Raw genomic sequence first — 22,781 nt, forward strand, 5'->3', positions numbered from 1 at the left:
ATAGAGCCCTGTCTGGGGGATTTAATTAACGAGGTATCTTCTCTCCTCCACTCTCGCGTGGGGTTGGACGCGACGCAGCGTTCGTCGGTTGGCGGCGTGGTGGGGATAAACGGAGCCCGAGTAGAGGCAGAAGAGCGGCCGAGGCTCCCCCGATTTTTTCACAGGCCAAGCCAACGCTCTCGTGGTGTACCGATTCAGTCGCGCCAAGACCGCAGAGAGGTTCGTACAGCGGCGTTTCGTCTCGAGAGATTATCGTTTTATCATCCTAACCGCCCGCGCCGTGGCAACAAGTTGACTGAAGCTCGTGATAAGTAGTTCGTTAGTTGTTTTATTTTGTCGATCGAGTGACGACGACGCGAGGCTAGCGATGTGAACATTGCGTCTATTCGTCGTCCCACGTCGTTCGACGCGCGATAAACTGCAACGACGTCATTTTCCTGACGGAATAAAGAAAAGACGAAAGGTCGATGGAGACTTTGTGTTAGTTCTCCAGTCGCCTGTGTGTCATTGTTACAATAACCCTGTGTGAAGTAGTAGCGGCGGCTGTGTGACAAAAACAAACGAGAACAACAACAACACAACGACGACGACGTGAAATTTGCCTCAAAGTCGACGATCGCGATCGTCAGTTGTCATTTGGTTCGCGATATGAAAAGAAGATGTGACCCCAACAACGAATTGTCGCCGCGTTGTTTCGATTAACGGCCTCGGGTTTTTAGTTATTAGGTAAACAATGACGAATCAATGAACCTGGTTTTCCCGGGTGAGAGTTAAATGAGTTGAAAGAAGAAGTGCGTTCGTCCAGAGATAAGGTGACAAAGTTTCTCGTCTTCTCACCCTTATTGACTGAGTGAAAAAACATAAGAGTATTGATTTTTCTTGTGACAGTTAAACACGCGTTAAATTCGTCAAGATGTCGCGGCTAATTCTTCACCTTTTCTTGATCGTGAATATGTTCGGTAAAATATTTACAACACACGGCGTCTGCGAACCGATAAGAATCGAGATGTGTCGCGGTGTCGGTTACAACGTCACCGCAATGCCGAATCTCGTTGGTAACGAAATTCAGGGGGAGGCGGATTTCACCCTTCAAACTTTCAACCCCCTGATACAGTACGGTTGCAGGTAAGAGCACAGCAGTCTTTTTTTTATCACCATTTTGAAGTTGGTAACGTAACGAAAAATCATGGAATAAATCGGTGCACAATTTTAAAACGGCTTTCAAGTATTTGGCTTTTCAAAATATAAACATGTTTTCTTTGTTATTACGTACATTTGCTGAGTTTCATACGATCCTAAGGTTGCGAAGTAACGATTTTCCTAAACATGCATCGTTAAATTAACGTTATTAAATCTAACCTCGTCTTCTTTTACTCCTCATCCGCAATTGTTGCGAATGTATACGAAAAAAGTTGTAAAATTGATGTAACGCGCGTGGCGTTGAGAAGCATGCGGGAGGGTTTTCACTTATATAAAGTGTGTACAATTAATTACCTAAATACGGTTTGACTACGAACTCAAAACACTGACTAGTAGCAAAGAAGTCGTCGCGTGCTTTCCGCCCAGCCGGCTTGTCGTACCACACGCGTGCGTGACTGCGTGTGTATACATAATACGCGTCACGCTTGTACGAAGCACACGTGTATCGCTTGTAGGTACGTGTGTTTAGTAGTAAAAGGCAAATACCTTGTATGTACGAGTCGTGCATATGACCGAATGAAACCGAACCGACTGCCGTAGCCGTGCGGGCAACAGAAGTTGTTTGACAGTTTGTCGTAACACGCGAGCTCTTGAAAAAGAAGTCGAGGAAGAGGAAGAAGAAGAAGAAGGAGAGAAACCACGAGACGACCGGTCGTCATCTCCACAGGCAATCACGGGTCGTCTTCTTATGCTTATCCTTCTTATTCGTCTTCTTCTTCTCGCCACTTCACTGCAGATGATGATAAAAAATTTCACTAAACAAACGTACATAAACAACTGAAAAGGAAAATAATATCCCGTCGCCGCGTTAATTGATGTTATTTTCGCAGAATATCCTGATCCTCTTTCTCCCTCCCGAGTCATAAATCAACAACGCGTTAAATTCTCTTTGGTTTCTCGGTAAATCCACAATGGAAAGGTCTTTGCTCGATTCAAATCGTCTCGTCGCCGCCACTTATTCAACGACGTGGTGTGGGGCTAGCTATAGATATACATATAAATTGGTTTCTAGAGGTGTGGGGAAAAAAAATGTATAGTCAATCGAATCTCACGTGTGTTTTATCTTCTTTTGCAATACCCCGTAAAAGGAACGACAGGCTCATCTGTTTTTCGAAGGTTCACATCATGGAATATCTTTGAATTACAATTCATTTCACCTTTATGCAGAAAAAATTATATATTAACCCTTTGAGTCATAGCGGAAAGTATTCTTACCACCTATGTTATATCCATTTTATTTATATTTAGAGAACTTTGCAACATATTTCCGGTTTTTTTTGTTAAAATTTCTGATAGTCTACTAATAGGTTTTCAATGCTCGTGAGTAATTGTTGCTATATAATGTAAGTTATTATTGTTAGAAGCAAATTGATTGAAACAAATCGTAAAAGTTGAAGGAATAATTCATTTCCGAGGAAGTTACCCTCATACACATGCACATGTTTTACATAAATTATAAGTTTTTCAGATGGTTGACTACGAATCCGAAAACCATTGCATAGTTTTTTGACCGGATTAGATTAAATTTGAAATTTTTTTCCGGCATATTGAATTTTTTAAATCTGACTTCAAACTCGTAATCAGCGACCTCAAAAAACATCGAATGTTATAAAACTTGCCTCGGCACAATAATGTGTAACTGAAAGGGTTAAATCACTTAATCTCATAACGTCAACTGCAATCGATGATCATATTTAACTGCAATTCTTACGGTAATCCAACCAATCACTACTTTACATAACAATTGATAATAACAATTTAATTTTCGCCCGTACAGCGCGCAACTTCATTTGTTCCTGTGTTCGGTTTACGCCCCGATGTGCACGGAGAAGGTGCCGTCGCCAATCGGGCCATGCAGGGGTCTCTGCGAGCAAGTAAGAGCCAGATGTTACCCGGTACTGCTTGGCTTTGGTTTCCCATGGCCGGCGGCCCTGAACTGTTCCAAATTTCCGCCGGAGAACAACCATCAGCACATGTGCATGGAAGGACCGGGGGAACCGGGTCCGGCAAACCCCTTCCAGGTATGGCTAGACGTGTCGAAGTCTGCGAAAAATAAACTGTCATGGAAATAAAACGGAAAAAGAAAAGAAAAAAAAAAAAAAAAGAATGAAAAACAGCATAAGAAATATACATTAAACATTCGTACGTACAGACTGCCGCTAACTCGTCTTTGGTGCTTTTTTCCAGGCCGTCGGTGACGGAAACGGACCCCTGGGTTGTTCCTGGTACGCAAAGGCCGGACTCTACGTATTCCTGAATCGTTCGGGTAGGTGCGCCGCGACTTGTGACGCCGACGTTCTATGGTCCCAGAAAGACAAGAGACTGACCGAGGCCTGGATCGCGGCTTCGGCTACGGTCTGTCTGATCTCGGTTGCGGCCGCGATTCTCGCCCTTATCAAGCCCCGGAAACACCGGGCCACGACCTCCGTCGGTAAGTCTCGAGTGGTATTTTCAAAAATTTCTGCCAAGCTGCGTGGGTGTGCCTGTCTGTGTTTAATTTGCTTCTTTTTCTTCTATTTTAGAACGCGCAATCGCCTGTCTTGCCGTTTGTCACGCGGTGGTCGCCGTCGGTCACGTGGTGCGTCTTGCGGCCGGTAGATTTGCGGTAGCTTGTACACCGGCACTGCCTCTCCACCCCCAGGAACCGGTGGTTATAGCCCAGCAGCATCATCAGTACCTCACTCAGGATGGTCTCTCTAATCCTTACTGCGCACTTGTCTTCCTGCTGCGGTATTACTTCGGAAACGCTGCGATTGTTTGGTGAGTCTTGTTTTAAATTTTACTCCGAATTTTTTATTGCCTTCTTTCGTTTTCTACTCTGATATTTTTTTACATACATTATAGTATTATAAGATACAGCATATTCACCTGCACTTTATTTATTTCCATATCTTGTATATACACGCGCGCGAGCGCGCGCGCGCGTGTGTGCGTGTGTGTCGTCGGCTGAAATAATTATCGAAGAATATTTGTACACATCGTCGAACGATTTGGAGCACGTCCTTGTCTCTCTCTTTCTCTCTCTCGTTTTTCTTATTCCCGCATCGAACGATAGAACAAGGAGCCGACTATCGGGTCGGTCGGTCTGCAGCCCTCGCGAGAGCGAGAGAGGAAGGAGAGAAGGTTGAGAAAATAAGAGAGGGGGATATAATATAATCTGGCAACAGTGTAATGGTTCCCCGCGTGCCGCTAACGAGCCACCCGACTCCCATCTCATCCCGTTTACTTGAAGACAAAGAAAGATAGAGGAGACGAATGAGCGAGAGAAAGAGACACCGGCACACCAAGCCTTGAAACGTAACGGGTGGCGTTCAGTCTTTTTTTTTAACAAATTTTTTCATGCCCTGTTGGAAAAAAATGGTCATCTTTTTTTTATATTCATCCTAAATCTGACGAATCGACGACGACGAACATAATCTCAATTGTGGCGACAAAGCGTCAATAATTACCCTCTTTATATATTCGTCTTGTACGTTTTTTTTTTTTCATTGTATAATTAGTCAGGGGCTTTTGATGCTACATGGTATGATAAAAATTGATACAATAAAATATAATAAGATTGGTACGGCAAACGGTGTAAAATTTCGCCGCGCTGAACGAAGAGGAACACGGGGTATATGGGTATAATAATACGAGCGAGCTAGCGAGCGTACATTTGAACTGGATATACCATACCCACCGGGGAGAGGAGCAAGCAGATGGGGTCTCGACTGGAGCAGAGGAGAGAACCTTGTTGCCAGATACGCATAGAGTCAATGGCATTCCACTGTGCTGCACCGCCCGGTCGGGAGGAAGAGAAAACCTTGGAGTAGGAGGAGGTGGTATAAGCAAGAGGAGAATATGAAGAAAGAAAAAAAAGGAAAAACGGAGCTGACGACGGATACCGCGGTACTGGAACGGCCGAGGGATAATTAGTACGAATGACGGTACAACGATTTAAAGGAACGAAAATAAAAAAAAAAAGAAAACGAAACAGAAAAACAATTAAAATGGATCGATTGACGGAAAATTGAACACGTATTTCGATATCGTGATTTGTACGATTGCGCGGCGTGATTGGAAAATGTGAATCAAAAAACAATGAATTAAAAACTCGTAGAGTTGTTACAACTTATAGATGGATAGATTACAGACGGATATAGACATAAATTATTAAAGTTTTACAGTATATTAACCGTTCGATTATTCTGAAATATAGTATACAGGTATGTATACATAATATCTATCCTATATACGCGGTATACTGCACTTTGTGACGATCACGATCACGATCGGATCACTCGCGTCACCTCTAACAATAAGATCGTGTCACGTATGCGTATGCAATGTAATACGTTGCGTGCGCGACGGAGAAAGTTGCGTGTACGCGGGATGCTGTAGATACATACGTGTAATAGTTGCATACGTTTATTTATAGATACATACTATACGGTGTACATATATATATATATACATATATATGTATATATATGAACACTATATACGATTTATAAGTAGCGTGCCAACGCTCGATTATTAATTCAAACAAGGTGCTGCCTGCAACACGTTCAACAGTTCCTTCCGTCTAATTGGACCTGCTAGATGCCCTGCATAACTGGTTATAATCTCGCTCGCGACCGCGGGAGAACACCTTCACGTATTTATACATCATGCATTATACCCTCCTCACACAAGCGTTTGTATCATGCGTGCAGTTGCAATGATATTTTCACGTTACAGGTACGCGAGTATGAATTTGAAAGCACATTTCAGAAAAAAATTTGACTATTATCGCGTATAGTCAAAAATATTACAATTATAGTTTAAAATTACTATCATTATTGTTGTTATTATTATTATCATCATTATTATTCAGGCGAATCGTATGAAAACAGATTACAAAAAACACTTACACATATCAATTTATACGCACATTTGGTTATCTTGATCCATTTCCCGTGTTACGAGCAGCGTGACTTTTTCTTGGAATTCATTAATTAAGAATTTAATTATCGTAATGCAAATTATACGGTAAATCTTTCGTATAATGTATAATTTCATGTAACCTCGCAAGCCTTGAAGATGATGAGACGGAGGAGAGAGGTCAACGCGTTACACAGTTGACCTCTTGACCCGTCTCGATTTCATAGACGACGCTATTATACGCTAACCGCTAATCAACCCGGCGAGCCACAAGTGGTTCCGCTGTACGTATATATATATACATACGCACACCTATGTATACAGAACACAGAATGTAATTCAGCATACATGCATAATATATATGTATATATATATATATCGCTGTGATTGCTCCCGTACGTATATATTGGGTACATGTATAATATGATCAATTAGGATGAGCGTTTCAACGACAAACGCGGCACACAAGTAATATCAACAGTAGACGTATTATCATTGTCATTATTTCATCTGATTCGGATCATTTGGTTATTATTGCATCGTACGTAAGTTGCACGTATACTGAATATGAAAAAAAATTCCGATCGTGAATTACGGATGGGATAAATGTCATCGACACTCTGAAATACACAAATTATACTCAATATTCCAAATTTAGATGCGAGAAAAAATTTAACTACCAATCGCATTCCAATACGTTGTAACGCTGAACGAAAAGAAAGTAAAAAAGAATGAAAAGAAAGTATGGAAGAAAGAGGAATTCTTGTGCCAGCAATACGGTGCAGTTTTCAACGAATCTAAACGAAACGAAAGGAACGAAGGAACGAGATGAGAAGGAAGCTTTCTTAGGGTTGTGGAGACGTCGAAGTAGGAACGGGGACAGGGGGAGGAGGGGGTTAAAGACAGGACAATGCATCGGCGGAAGGAGTCGCGCCGCGGTCGTTCAGTTTCTATAGGTATATATGTAAGGTACCTTTACCTTTACCTTTACCCTACTCTTGCCGACTCGAGTCTCGCTGCATATACATATGTGGCAAGGAAAGAGAGAGGGAGAGAGAGAGAAACTCTCGTGGCTTTTCTGGACTCGAGTCTAGACTCCATGCCCACATAATGTTGTATATAATATACTTTTGCTGCATCAGAGATTCTCTCTCTCTCTCTCTCGCTCTCTCCGTACTTTTCTCTCTGCCATGCATAACACTGTGTATACTCGGGCAGGCGCTGGGTATGTAGGTACCTCGTTTGGGTTTGGTTTGGGTCGGGTCTAGAGCGAAGGGACCCGGGTGCGATGTTTATCGGTATCCTCGATGTAAATTACGCCAGTCGGTGTGCCGCTCTCTCTTTCTCTTTCTCTTTCTTTCTCTCTCTCTCGCCGCTTCGACGCTCACCGCATGCCTCGACTCACCTTACCCAGCCACTGTACCACCCCAATGCATTGTTGCTCTCCAAGCACCCCGATGGAGTAAAATAAGACGAAGAAAAACCTGCGTATACGCATACCTATACTACGCACTGCACGATACATTATAGTATGTATGTATGTATACGGGGCGGGGTTGAACTTATGAAACTTGAAGTGAAGAAGTCAAACTTTTACGAAATAACAAAGTTTCGAATGGTCGGAAATTCAAGTTACGATAAAGCAAAGTTGCGGAAAATATAGTTTCGAACTTCGACAGAGGTCTTCATAGTATAGTTGTAATATCGTGTAAACTTATACAGTGACAATAATTCCTCTCGCGAACAGGAATATAATGGACAATTGCAATAATCTGTGTCTTGAGGCTTGAAATCGCGAAAGACTGAAGAAATTATTTAAAAAACAACGGGAGCGGAAACAACAGTAGTGAGTATTGAAGAAAAATAAGATCGTAAGTGTACCTACACGAATTATGTGACAATCACTGGCGATGCAGCCGACGTGAGAGATTGGGACTTATTGTCACATAACTCGTATATAATCGTACTCACATTTTGTTTCGGACCGAAAACAAGTCAGCCGTACATAAGTCCAAGGTATTAATGAACATTACCGTACATGGTCTACCATAAAACAAAGGAAGAACGACGATTACGACGATGAAGCAGCCGAAATGTGCATATGTGAAACGAAAGCAGGGACTCGGAGGGAAGTTAAGTCGACGACGACGCATGCATGCGGGGAGAGAGAAATTCAACGGCAGCAACAGCAGCTCGCTAACGCAGCACGCAACAGGGAATAAGGATGAAGGGTCTGCCTGCCTGCCTGCCCGCCTGCCTGCCTCCGCGAAGAGCTGATCCATCATCTCCTTGGGAGAAAATGGGGGCCCCCCGATGCAGCCGGAGCATGCTGCAGAGCAACACCGCAGGCTTTCATGCCGGACGCGAGGTCCTTACGAGCGCAGCTTATTCCTCCGGAGCTGCCTCCGCAGCTTTCGAGAAGAGCTCTGCCTGCCTGCCTGCCTGCATGGTGTCCAAGAATCACGCGCGCGCGGCGAACCAGGGGATAAATTCCTTGCTCTAACCGATAACTCGTTACGATAACGGTTATGACTGTATATGCTGTATATATTGTATCCTGGTATACGTATAATAACAATAATTATAATAATGATGATCGTGACGACGATGACGATAATAATAATAACAGCAACAACAACAACGGTTATGATTATATATGCAGGATATTGACCAAAATTCTTATGAAACAATAGTATATAACGCGTTTTTCACGAGGCGCGAAATTGAGGTCAGGGTTGCGTAATGTCAGATTAGTTCGCGACTGAGCATGCGCAGAGTACAGAAAACCGCTTTTAACTCGTAGGACTTGAAATCGGTCTTTTTAGTACTCCGTGTATGCGCATTGCAGACTCGCTCAACCGTCATAAAATCGGGTACTTGGTGTACGTAAAACAAGCGTGGAAAAACGCGTAGAATATGCTCGCGTTGCATAAAATAATCTGCCGGACGGTGGTGCAAATTGATGGATATACAGTGCCGTTTCATTTCTTTTCACATACCAAAGAAGCTTGCGTTCCTTTTGCGAACGAAATTTTTTGATCGTTTACACACTGTATCGTTTTGTTGTACGATTATGGTGATGATGATCTTGTGTCTGGCGAATTCTAATAAGAAAATCTGTAGGTACAAGGATGGGGAGTAATTGTATAAGAAGACACGAAGAAGAGATTGACTGTAATATACGAGGGGATCGCGGAAATTATTATTTCAAACCGTGTTTCTGAATATAATGTATTTTGTCTCCTATCGAGTATAGCGATGCATAAACTTCAGCGCAGATCGGGGAAAAGGGAAAAGATGATGAAGAGGACAGGACAGGGGACAGGGGCGATGAGAGAGGGAAGTAGGGAGGGGCGGAACGTGCATAACAACTCGCTAACTAACAAAACAAACACAAAGTCGCCAGCGAAGCCGACTAGCCTCGGTCCATCCGCCCGTCTCATCTCCTCTCGATGATTATATACCCCGAGGCCCGTCGTGCACGTACACACACATACGCACACATGGTGCAACCGCCCACCACCTACCTACCTACCTACCTATCTTCGTCGACACGAACGAGAGGAACATGATGAGAAGGGACGAGAGATGAGAAAATGGAGAGAAATGGAGGGGCAGGGAAGGGAAGACGATGCGAAAGAGAGGAAGGAAGGAAGGAAGGCATGCCTGCAGGGTTGCGGCATAGTCGGCACATGGTACTGCTCCTACGTGCTCCACCACGGTACCCAAACCCCATTATAGATGCCGATGAAAGATTAACTTCGAACCGAACCGAACCGAACCGAACGAAACAACGAACGAGCAATGACCGAGAAAGAAGGAGGGACGCGGATGAGAGCTCGCCGCGTTATTCTTTCACAATTCTATACATACACTCGTGTATACCTGCAAGTAGTGTATATGGTTTACTACGCGTTGGTGTTGGCTCATTATCGTTAAACAGCCCGCCTTGTTCTTCTTCGTTTTCGTTTTCTCCTTTTTTTCTACCTCTGCTTTGAGTTACGATTATCCTCGAAGTCTTACGCAAACGAGAATCGAGAAAAAACGTATCAACAATAAGCAAAATGATACGAAGAAAGAGAATGAAATTGTTAGATTCGGAATTATCTTATGTAGGTCATATTCGCGATAGTTACTTTCCGTTCTCATATTAATTTTCAATTTTTATACAATTACGCAACTTTTGTCCGAGACATTTTTCAATTCAATGCTTAGCTTCCGAAATATTTGAGCATATTTTTCAAAACAAGACACACCGTATGCCCTATTCTCGCTATACCGCGCACAGTGGCACGCGATACTTCCGGTGGGCGCGGCTGAAGTCTTGTCTATTTTCACGTTAAACGGCGGGTGGTGTGAATGCATACCCCCCTACGTATGCGTAGACCTACACAGGAATGATTGTACGAGGATGGGCGAGGAACCTGCAGCTTACGTGAAACCCGGTGTTGATAGTTGGAACAACAAAAATGGTGAAATAACAAGGAAATGAGAAATAAGAGATGGAAAAGAAAATAGTACCTAATGGTAATGACGGAACGTCGTGGACGGTGATCGGCTAATGGAGGGCGGCAGGATATGATTCAATTGCGCGCAGGCTCAGGATTAGGATGACGCTGGTTGCGTTGTCTTTTGTGCATTGCGCCAACGCGTCAGAGAGAGAAGAAGAGACCACCCACCAACCTGCGTTAGACGTCCACCCGTGATTTGAGAGTCGACGAGAAGGCGATAATCTAAAAATATCCGGATATATACGAAACTCTCGCGTGGCCGACATATATAATTCTCTAACTGTACCGAAACGTTGTATGCATGTGTATACCTATACCTGTATAAAAGAGGATGTTAACAAGAACAAGACTGTTCTCAGCTATGCGTTGTCGGTGTGGTAATAATACATTTTTCCGTTCTTTTTTTTTTTTCATGTACATTCACACATCGTTTGGTATTTATTATTCTTGATCATATAATTTTTTTTCTTACTCGAGTATCTATAAATCTGTTCGGGAATATATTGATGGTAAATATGTATAGAAGAGTACCGTGTGGTAAAGAAGGTTTTTTTTTGTTTTTGTTTTTTTGTATTTCTTCTTTCGACAACGGCTATTTTCATGATACTGCAGTTAGAAGAAGAGACTTGAGCTCGTCCGTTGGCGCAGGCCTTCGCGTATCGCGCTGAAACCTATATAGTCATACGTATGTACTGTATGTATGTATATATACTTACTACACTGCACTACTAATTCTATTCTTGGCATCGTAATATTTTTATAGTTTCGTGTTAACGGGTGTTTATTATCCTCGCGTCACCTTGTCACGGTACCATTTTAAACCATTGGTTAAATAATCAAAGATTTAGACCCCCCGCTCCTTCCTTCCTTCGTTCCTTCCTTTCTTTCTTTCTTTCTTTTCTTCCTTATTTCTTCCCCTCTACCATCCGTTCAGCTCTTCTAAATCGCATTAGAGATATCGAACTGTTATATATATATATAATAACTGTTATATATCTATAATAACAAACATACATTACACGTCATATGCGTATATTATACGCATACACGCAAATAATACTACGTTAAACCATTTTGTCTCACGCCGTGTAACTTGTAGTTTGTTGGGCATAGGAACCTGATGCCGCGATATTATATTTATACTTAAAAATTAAACTGTGAGAAAGAATGGCGTAAAAGGAGGATGAGGAGAAACTGCTGTAGGTCAATTATAAACACGTGTCCCCTCTAATTTCTTGCTCCGGTTTCCGGAGGAGGGGGGGGGCTTCGATGCATCCTCCATCGCGCCCGGCAGACACGTGTTTCTGCATTCTGCATATAATGCTGCAGTCCGTAGCATTTCCTTTGCGTCATTAAAATCGGGGTTCGGGAGATAAAAGAAATGGTATATTTTACAGTAAGAGCAATTAATGACGAAAACTAATGAAAAATTAATAACCAAGTATGTAACGAATTAGTCCATGTCTGTGATAGAGTATACATGATATAAGAGACTTGGACCGTTGTTCCTACTACAACATTAAAGTAAAACTCGGTATAATGGGAGTGAGATGCGAAGCAACCAAACTCGGAAGCTGCGGGATGGGAAGAACCCAAAGCACCACTAGGCAGATCAGTAGTTGCCGCCTAAGAACAAGCAAATGAGTGTTTGCTTGGTCGTCTGACTGCGTGGAGCGAGTATATAGCAACGCAATGCAGCAGCAGCAGCACTACGTCTAGTTTGAGAGGATGCACCAATGGATGGATGGATGGATGGACGGACGAGTTGTACGTGCGTGTCGCGTGTAGGTACCCACCTACATACCTACCTACCTACCTACTTACCTTATACCTACTCACTTCTTCTCCTCCTCCTCCTGCACAGCGCACATATTTGACGAAGGGACACAACCGGTAGCCATGTTTTTTTACCACTTGAAACGCGAGCTGTGGAGGAGAGGCCGGAATCATCTGACAACCCAAAGTCGTCCACTACTATCTGCTACCGCTTGCAGAGACCAACGAGGACGATGGCGACGTTCCACGAAGCGATGATGCCGCGGGGAGTGATTAATGTTTGTTTAACGCGTTTAACCGTCACACGTTTAGAATCCCAGGAAAAAAGGAGAAGATGAAGGGAACGGAACCAAGGGTGATGAGGATGGGTATGAAGAGAGTTGGGCATTTCTTCAAACGGCGATGTACGGACAAGAAGAACTCGGGTCCTCAGGAGCACCCTTAACTCTCTCTATACCTTCTTTTCCCCGACTACAGCTACCGCACATATTTGTTCACCCCCCATCATCGCCTTTTGTGGGAAAAACCATTCCGATGACATGATGTAGTACAAGGATATTGTTTGAGTTGAAAAACGTGATACCTTTTCGTCGTCGTCGTCGTCGAATATCAATTACCTCGTGGATATGGAAACCATCGTTGTACGGGAGACGAAAGAACCTGAAGTAACGGGTTCTGAATAATAATATGAAATAACAAATTGAAATCATGTTTTCCAGATCTCGGGTACATATAACACAGATTTTTGACCACCACTTTTTTCGAACAAACACTTATTTCTGGAATGTGAAAGTGGCGTACCATCTTACACGCGTATTACCGCTACGTAGACAGCTGAAGAACAGGATTAAAATGCTGTGACGGAATGCCGAGATCAGTGTACGAAGTTTCGTGGCCCGCGGGAGGATGACACCAACATCTCCATTAGCTCATTTTATACCTGTAACTCGCGTTGAAGAAAACCAACGACAGCGACAACACGATCTCAGAGTATATCCCTTCTCTGGTTATTTCATTCCGACTGATTGTCTTTTTCATATTCTTATTTTCTTCATCTCGCGTTGTGGCGCTTGAAAGAGCAGCAGCCACCGGGTGTAAAAACTTGCCGGTTGCCACCGCGTTGATCTCGCTGTATATCCTACACTCTGACAAATGGTCGAGATACGGTTTGGCGTGACTACCATGCGTGTATTACGGGTACCAATATACCTGCGTATAATGTGAGAGAAAAATCTTTTAACGAGCAATCAACGCCTCGCTGGGATTCCTCTGACCACTTGTGCACAGATACAACATACATACATCTCACTATCGTTTTGTCTCTGAGATGACGCGCTTGTACATCATCGTCCTTTCGGTTTATTATAATACTACACACATTATATTGCTAAATATCGTTACATACTTGTCAGATATGCAAAAGATTTTTCTGTGTTTGTATATACGCGACAAGCTCAGATCTTATCAATATTCTTTAAAGACAAATCGACATCGACGTACTGCAAGGTAGTCGCCGTCAGAAGGTTGCACGGTGGTGCAGACGCGCGGGTAAAATGCGTCGTTAGTTTGTTTTATGGTAGTGTTAACAAGCTGTCCTCTCTCGCCTCCCTCTCCGTCGCCTCGCCTCACCCCATCGCCCCTCACGTACTCTCTCTCTCTTCTCACGGTGAGGTATGGAGGTACGGGGTTCATTAGGTATAGGTATAACTCGTTGACGAGATCGAAAGAAGTCAAGTGTGCCGAGTGCAGTGTCGAGTGTATACGTGTATACGTTATACCTATAGGGCCACTGCTTGGTGCTGCGTGGCTGCCTTCACGCCGGTTTTCCAGACCATGGCAGCGAGAAAACCAGCGCCGAGATCAAAGCTGTATCTTATACGAGAAACTTGGTATGGCGGTTGGTAGCTTTACTCGTTCATTATATCGTTCGAGAATTATACGATTCGATGCACCAAGATGTGTGTCCCTTCGTTCGTGACAAATTATCATCATCATCGTCATCATCGCCACCGTCACCGAGAGAGGGAGAGAGAGACAGAGAAAGAAAGGAGGGGGTTTTCCCCATTTCGCCGGCAGTGTATCGATCCGTGACGTGCATCACTGTTTTTCCATAAACTGAGCGGATCAGTGACGTTAAAACATTTTCCCGACATTGCATACCTCGATTCAACAGACGTTGTTCGATGTTGTGATATGTACCTATATTTCACCTGCTGCACGTCGAGCTACGGCGCAACGACCACAATCTGCCAAGTTGATATATGTTATAGGTTTGAGAAAAGCCTGAAATTATTTCGGTTTTACGGTAATTTCTATACATTCATCATCTCCTCTTCCTCAGCCTTTCCGAGGACCGCAGGTTGGAGTGAGAGACGAGTCTAAGAGAGCGAGCGTGCATGGTGAACGTAGCGTAGGGACGGCCGGAGTCAAGACCCCCTGAAAGAAGTCTGGCCCGAATAATGGCTTCCTAGACACAGGTAGCCGATCTTTCTTCCCTCCCTCCCTCCCTCTTTCTCTCTTTACGAAAACCTGTTTTCGACACGCAACGTTTCACAAGGCGTTGTTGAAAAGATAGTATACCCTCCTGCCGTACCGCCACGGCGTATCCAGAGTCTCGTGCTACGACGGTAACAAGCCTTTCCGATTATGTTTTCGTCGGACTTCGCGTCCAGCAGTACCACCTGGTATACGCCGACTGCAACCTGCACTCTGCAGGTTCGTCTGAAAAGGGTTAAACTCCGCGCGCCTCGTTATCCCCTGCTCATCGCATGATGCTGGATACGTACGCATGTGTACGTAGAACACTCGGACTCGGTTTATCCTCTATACATACGCACACTCGTAACTCTAATTCGATCCTCCATTATATTCGTCTCGATGAAACAGCCCGATTTCTCCTCATCGTCTTGTAATCACGAAATTGACGTACGCCTATCATAACTGGAGCGATCGACCGACGTAAAGGAGCCAACTCACTGCCGTACCGTATTAACTTTAAGTAATCGTGGTCTTTCTTCGCAGAACGATCGATTTTGAAAATTAGAAGCCTCTGTAAACAACAAAACGACCGTGATTGGTATTGGAACAAGTATAGATGTGTAAGGTATAAAAGACACTCTGAGGTATTTTAAGAAATCCCTCTCGCCACACCATCCGACATACCCATCGTGCCTCGAAGAGGAATCTATGTATCCGATCGTTTGGTTAGGTCGACTCCGGGGCTCCGGGGTGATTTACGATTTTCGAAACGCACACGTGCACACATACGTGCACACTTGCATACACGCCCACACACGGAAAGCAGGGAGACTCGGAGTGGGTAAGGCACAGGTACGTGTCCGCATTAATCACACGCACCTACCTGACCGCCTGGTGCACGTACTGACTGACCGGCGATCTATCATATTTAATTAACGCTTTACTAGGCGCACTACATGCTTGCACGGTACACACAGGCAGGCAGGATCTCTCGGGGTATAACCTTGTACACAATTGCCCAGCGCGGCGAAATCTTTCATCTCCATACCCTGCGCGTCGTGCCCGTGAATGCAGGTATAATGTACAACGTATAGGAACGTGTTTTATGGATAACCTAGTAGTTGCGCTAGCTGTGGCTAACCTCCGGGATTTTGTTTCACGTTTAACAAACTTGTTCGGAGTTTCTTTTTCTCGTACATTTTGGTGCACTTACACCATAGCCTTATCGTACCTTCCACGGACATTCGAACGTCTGGCTGCTAGTTTCAGCCTCGCCTAGAACTAGCTGCTCTGCTCTGAAGCGATTGAAAAACGAAGAGAATTTGATCTCTCAGTTTTTGCAGCTTCGTTTCGTGAAATGTCCGTGTATATACATACCTGTATATGGATATATACAACACAGTGTGTGTGCACTTGAATTTCCGATGTATTTACAACTATATATTGTATCCTAATAATATTCTTCGGGCAATAAAAATCCTTCAAACGATTATTTGTACTATAGTACAGTACCATGGATGCAGATGATCCGCATCGTCGAAGATACAGTGTGTAGGTGAAAAACGTTCCAAAGGCCGCGGTTCTCTTTGATCTCTCATATACATAACCGCTCGAGTCAAGAGAGAAGTGCCGTACTTTGTGGAGTTTCGCAACATAACTAGATCATTTATATACAGATCTTGACTTCCTTTACAGTTTCCTGTCGCTGTTACAGCGCTTCTATACCTATAGAACGCAAAGCAAAAATTGCACGGTTTTTCATCGTTCCATTAATCCTTATTCAAGGTGGGTCGTCGTCTGCGGATGGTGGTGCATCGCTGCTAGAAAATGGTCCAGGTCCGACGCATCGGGAAGCAGCGGCGTCGGCGTCGGCGTCGGTCGCGATCAGGACGGTTTTGGACTTCAGCAGGGGTGCTCAACCGTCGGGACAGTGGTCTCATGGGGATTGCCGGCCGTTCACACCATCGCCGTTCTCATTACGAGGGACGTTGACGCCGACGAGTTGACGGGTGAGTTTGTTACACACGATTCTTGTTCATTTTTCATCTATATCCATTCAGCGATGTTGTTCCACTTGTCTTTAACTTACGAATATAAAAACAGACGGCACATCTCAACGCTTGCGAAGAGCTTTGCGTACCTACTGCATAGTTGTATAAAATGGAACCGCTACGCGACTGTCTTTACCTTCATAATACGCCCCGTAACTGTAATACGACGCACAATGCTTTACACTATTTGAACCCACCGGTGCACGTGGCCAACAACGAACAAGTTATGTAATGGATGCATACATGTTTGTACGTAATGTATACCGTACATAAATCCGACGTTGCTGCTACTGCTGCTGCTGCCGAATACAGGCATTACGTGTGCATCGGTATGTAAGAGGAATTCCTTTGAACTTTTATTTATTCAAGTTGATTTTATTGGTGGTCGTCTGCTTCTCTTGTGTCTCACCTACCACTTTTGCATAGTCCTTGGTGTATAGGAGGTGTTTGCTAATATCGTACGAAATTGCAACGACTAGATCACGTGGCACTTTATTCTTCACATGTAATTGATCGGTTACGTGAACAATAACGCTGTGCAATGTCTGCATCCTACGTGAGTAAAATCCGTTAACCCTTTGAGTCACACATTGTTGTGCCGAGTAAACTTTTACAACAAGACGTTATTCTATGGTTTTTGGTAATTACTCTCGAGTATTGAAATCCTATTAGTATAGAATAAAAAATAGCTAAAAATCGTAAAAAAAAAAATGTTCCAGAGTTCTTTGAATATACAAAAAAAAATGGATATAACATAGGTGGTAAGAATACTTAGTACAATGACTCAAAGGGTTAACGAACCTTGAAATAAAACAATCCTAATTTGAAATTATTGTGCTCGAATTTATTGGTTTTCACAACGACCATATCTGATAGTCATAATTTATCATATACGGTCTATGTACACCTATAACCAATCGTGCCTCACCCACGCGCTATGCCGACTACGAGAGTCATCTTCTTATGCGTTTAGTTATTCGTACCTTATACCGCTGGCGGATATCGCATTGTCTGCCTATACCTGAGTTACACCTACGACGTCGAGTTTGCGATAAGATAAGCTTAGCTTGGTGTTGGGATGGATATAGCCCCGGTATATATATACATATGTATGTATACATGCATAGTATATACATTCTGTATATAACCGGTGGTGGTTCGGGTAAAACGCGTGATCCGACCCAGGCAAGTATACCCAAGCCTCACTGGGTGTACTTTATCATGTGTATACCTACCCGAGTGATTCGGGATTTTTTAAGGGTGCTGTTACGTGCCGGTCTGTAATTCGAAGATAAAAATGAACGCATACAACTTGGATTCCATGATGTTATTTGTACACGATATGTGCGACATTATTTTCTAGCCTCTCGAATAGGTATTCAGTTTGTTGATGTTCTCTTCGCTCTCTGTAGATCTAAGTAATACATCGTTCGTTGATTTTGAATCGCTCTATAGACAAATCGTTTTCCGTGGGATCACTTCCATGCGTCGATCGCCGTCGCATGTAGCTTATAACGCGGAGACGAATATACGTTATGTACACGGAAATAATATACATATATACTGCACGATATAGGTTTATAGAATGTATTATTATACCCCCATCAACCGTCGTCGACGCGACGGATTAATATGACTATGTACAATAGATGCAGTATACGTGTATATATAGGTCTGTACGATAATGTAACGTGCATGATGTATGTGTATATGTATGTATGTATGCACGTGACGACGCCATCAATATACTCTACCCGAGCATCACGGTTTGACGTTTTTATCTCGCTTATACTGTATAAATAGTCATCGTACACACACACGACACATACACAAGATATGGAATGGATATCTATGTGAAAAGAAAGCGTCCAGGTGTAGTGGGGCCAAAAAAACTGTTGTACAATACCTAGATTCGTGAAAAAAAAGAACCAACTCGCCAAAGAACCTGATGAAAATTATTTCTTTACGATGTATAAAACTTTTTCAAAATTATTTATCCTAATTTTCGGAGGATGTAGGACGGGAGAAAAACCACACAGTAAACTCTTCACGAAAATTCGATATTCTTTAATTTTTTTTTACAATACAATATATCGGAGCCAGAATATACGCAACACAGTCACTATTATGGTATTTTCTCTTCCTTCTCGTATTGTGTATGGAGAATTCCACGCGAACCCAACCAACGTTTGCCTCTCACCACATTTTATTTTGTTCAAAATGTTTTCTGCAATTATCCCAATTCTGATACAGTATCCTAAATTTTTTCAGATATTTTATTCAACTGGTTAATTATTTATAAATATGGAGAGTGCTTTTGAAAAGTATCTTCTTGATAATTTTCGAAAAGTTCACAAAAACTGTATTTTTGTTTTTTTTTTTTTAAACATTTTGAGACGAGGCCCATGATGGAACGATGTATTTTTTTTTGATAATTCCAAAAATATTCTTCTCAACACCACTCTCAATATTTATAAATAGTTAACCAATCGAATAAAAAATGTGAAGAAATTGAAGGTACCGTTTCAGAATTGGGAGAATCGCAGAAACATTTTGATAATAATAAAAAATTGTGAGGGTCAGACGTTGGTCGGGTTCGCATGGAATTCCCCATATATAGTTCCATTCTTTGGTCAACGCTGCAGCAGAAGCAGCAGCAGCAGGAACGGCAGAATCAGGATCCAGAGAGCGATAACTCGCGAGCGAATTCTCTCCTTCTCTCCTCCATGATCGAGCAGCGCGGTTTTTTAACAAAGTCGCGCACGACCTGCGGAGAAAACGGTTGGTTACATTACGTTGGTTGAGGTGTGTAGGTTGGTAGGTAGGGTACGAGAGGGACTCGCCGGTATCCCAAAGGGAATTTGCATAGTCCGACTGCGGCATGCATGCACGATACTTCGGCCCCTGTGCTGCAGAAAATCCTTTTCTTCTCCAGCCTCCCTCGATCTCCCCGCGCAGTACGGTGTCCCCGAACGATGCAAATGCCGATATTGAAAACTCGGGCATCCAGCGATTTTATATTATTCTTACGCTCTCTCATATCCGGTTCGCATCATGTTTGAAACTACGTATTCAAATTGTGAAGTGCAAAAAGACTGAGCTAATTGAGCTAATCGATAACAAGCTGATTCAAGGTCCTCTTCATTATATATATATATATATATATATATATATATATATATATATATATATAATATATGCACATAAGTATATCTATTGTATACCATGATATGTGCATCTTCCGAATTTCCCGATAATTTTTCTCTTCTCGTACATAGAAGTTTTTTTTTTTCAACCGCGTACAGTTGTTGTATGCAAATTTAGTTTCCGGTAGTCTAGGACCACCCGGTAGAGGTCCTTATACCGAGTCCAGTGTGTTAGGCTCCAGAATTCTTGGACTCCTGCATCATGCGGTTGGTTCCCGCTTTGCCGCCTGTTGCTGCTGCTCCTGCCGCTGTTGCAAAGGACAGTGAAAAGTTGTAGAGCGGGTCTTTGGCTGAATTTATTTGCATTGAATGTATGCGTGTAAGGTTCCTTGAGCCTTTGTCGTTGCCGTGCATTTCTGTATAGCAGATAAGTGTTGGTTATTTGCATATCATATACGTGAAGCTGAGTCAGTCCTCTGGTAGGTCGCAGACTCCACTACTATTTACATCTATAAACTATGGAAAAAATCAAATCAACGTAAAAGGCGCGGGTTGATTGTAATTTGTGAAAACGGTTTGTAAAAATAAAATAAATGAATATACGAATAAATAAAACCGTAGCAAGTTTCTCTCGCTAGTATATGTGCATAATGTGTAATATCAGTACACGTAGGTGTAACGACGCAAAGTGGAAACGTGAAGGAGATGTTCTCTTTGAGATAAAAGGTGTGTGCGCGTCAGGATTTATTGGACGGCGTGTACTCGGTGGATATAACCAAGTACTACTCCAGGTCTTCCAGTATCTGAGAGATGATGTCCTCCTCTCGTCGCTTCCTTTTATCGCGAGGACACTTAGCAGCGGTTCAAGTTGACGTCCGTTGTCCGTACAACGAGTGAATAAATCTAAATTGGAAACTATAAGTGGCCAATGAAACTCGGTAAAAGATCACGCGATTCATTCGGGGTATTGGTCAGGTGCAGGGAATCATGGAACTTGAATAAGAACTTTATTATAATTGCAGGGTTGAAGAAACACAGAGAATTTCTCAAATTTTAGTACCTATTATCTTTTCAACTGGCACGCGGAAATCTCATCCAAAGAGAATGACAAAAAAAAAAAAAAAAAACTAGGAAATACTTTGTAACGTACAGTCAGGAGTTTACGAGAAGATGAGGGACGCGTGCCGCGCGTGTCCAGTTTAAAGATCCTTGCGGAAGACTAGTTTTTGCGATTGATGCGCCTGCAAGTTAGGAAGGCGAACGAAGCTGGATGGAATAGGATTCGATAAAGCGGGTTGTGAAAAAGTGAAGGTAAAAAGAAAGGAACCGTCGTGTCGCGTCGCCTCGTAAAAGCAGCCCGGATCGCAAGCTATTTCACTTTTTTCCTCACATACCGTTGACTGTTGTTGTGTTATTATTATTATTGTTGTTGTTGTTGTTGTTGTTGTTGTTGTTGTTGTTGTCGTTGGTGCTGTTGGCCGCTGTCCTGCTGCTGCACGACGAAAAACCCCATCTTTCTCTTTTGTGCAAAATGTGGATGCACGGCTGAGTGACATGAGTGACACAGAAATGAGGCAGAAAGGAGTGCAGGGAAAGAAATACTACGGATCGCATTGTATATACTTTTTATCGCGGACCGTAGCAGCAACCGCGACTTGAATGACACCTGCTTCTTCCTCTTCCTCTTCCTCTTCCTCGTCCCTCTGCATCTTACACGCACCTTATATACTCATTCCGACAATCCTCCACACCTTGGACCGCGACTCATGGTAACCAAAATATATTTTCCTTTCCAGGGAGCTGCTTCGTCGGCCAACAGAGCACGAGGTCCTTACTGGTCCTGGTGTTGGGTCCTCAGCTTGCGTACCTTTTCTTCGGTCTCTCCTTCCTGATCGTGGGATCGGCGACGCTGCTCCTTCCCCGTCCGTCGGTGAGGCTATCGCCGCTTTTGAGTCCGTTGAACCCATCGCCGACGACCGCTAGCTCGACGCATTCTAACACGAGGTCTCAGCTTCACCAGCAGCATCACACCCTGCACGGTCAGCAGTCACGGGGCGTTCAGAACAGCGTGCAGAACGTCTTCCAGGGGAAGACCGGACAGCCGTCCTGCGCGACGATTCTCCAGGCCGACCCAAGGGCACATCAGAGGGCCCTCCTGACCAGGGTCGGCGTCTTCGCTTGCGGCTATGCCGCCATTGTTCTCGCAGTAGCCGGAATCAATTTCTACGAATGGTGGAGCCGCGACTCCTGGCTCAGGGCCCCGGAGCCATCTACGGCACCAAAGGAGGCCCCGAGACCGATGATACAGATGTTCGTGATGCGCTCGGTCGCCTCTCTCCTCGCCGGCATAATCGCCGCGGCCTGGATATGGTGGCCGAACCTCCTTGGCGTATGGCGAAGGCTTCCGCCGTGCAAACAACCACCCCACAAGTGCCATCCCGCTCCGGTTGTCAGGTGCTATAGCACCGGATCCACCAGCCCGACCCCCCATCAGATTCACCACCTCAGTCATCTCGCGCCCCAGCATCCATTGCTGATGCGTAACGCTCCCGTTGTCAATAACGGGCAGGTACCGGCGCCCTACAGGGGACACAAAAAACATCGGAAACACAGGAAACACCACAGCGGTAGCGAGACTCAGGTTTAAAGAGGAGAACAGACTCGTTGAAGTCGGAGCGAATTCGAGACTGGACTCGAGTTCGGCGGTAACTTTCATT

The 22,781-nt window shown here is 43.7% G+C and overlaps 1 protein-coding gene across 1 annotated transcript; it reads left to right on the forward strand.

Annotated features, from left to right (window-relative positions):
• Positions 1-165: 165 nt before the first annotated feature.
• LOC124177375 (frizzled-4) lies at positions 166-22,711 on the forward strand. Its single transcript, XM_046559698.1, has 7 exons — positions 166-1,125; positions 2,978-3,221; positions 3,388-3,631; positions 3,723-3,960; positions 16,653-16,744; positions 21,650-21,679; positions 21,861-22,711. Exons 1-7 carry the CDS (start codon positions 914-916, stop codon positions 22,709-22,711), a joined length of 1,911 nt encoding a protein of 636 aa, XP_046415654.1. The 5' UTR covers positions 166-913.
• Positions 22,712-22,781: the final 70 nt, after the last annotated feature.

This window comes from Neodiprion fabricii, chromosome 3, assembly GCF_021155785.1.
Source record: "Neodiprion fabricii isolate iyNeoFabr1 chromosome 3, iyNeoFabr1.1, whole genome shotgun sequence".
NCBI classification, from domain to species: domain Eukaryota; kingdom Metazoa; phylum Arthropoda; class Insecta; order Hymenoptera; family Diprionidae; genus Neodiprion; species Neodiprion fabricii.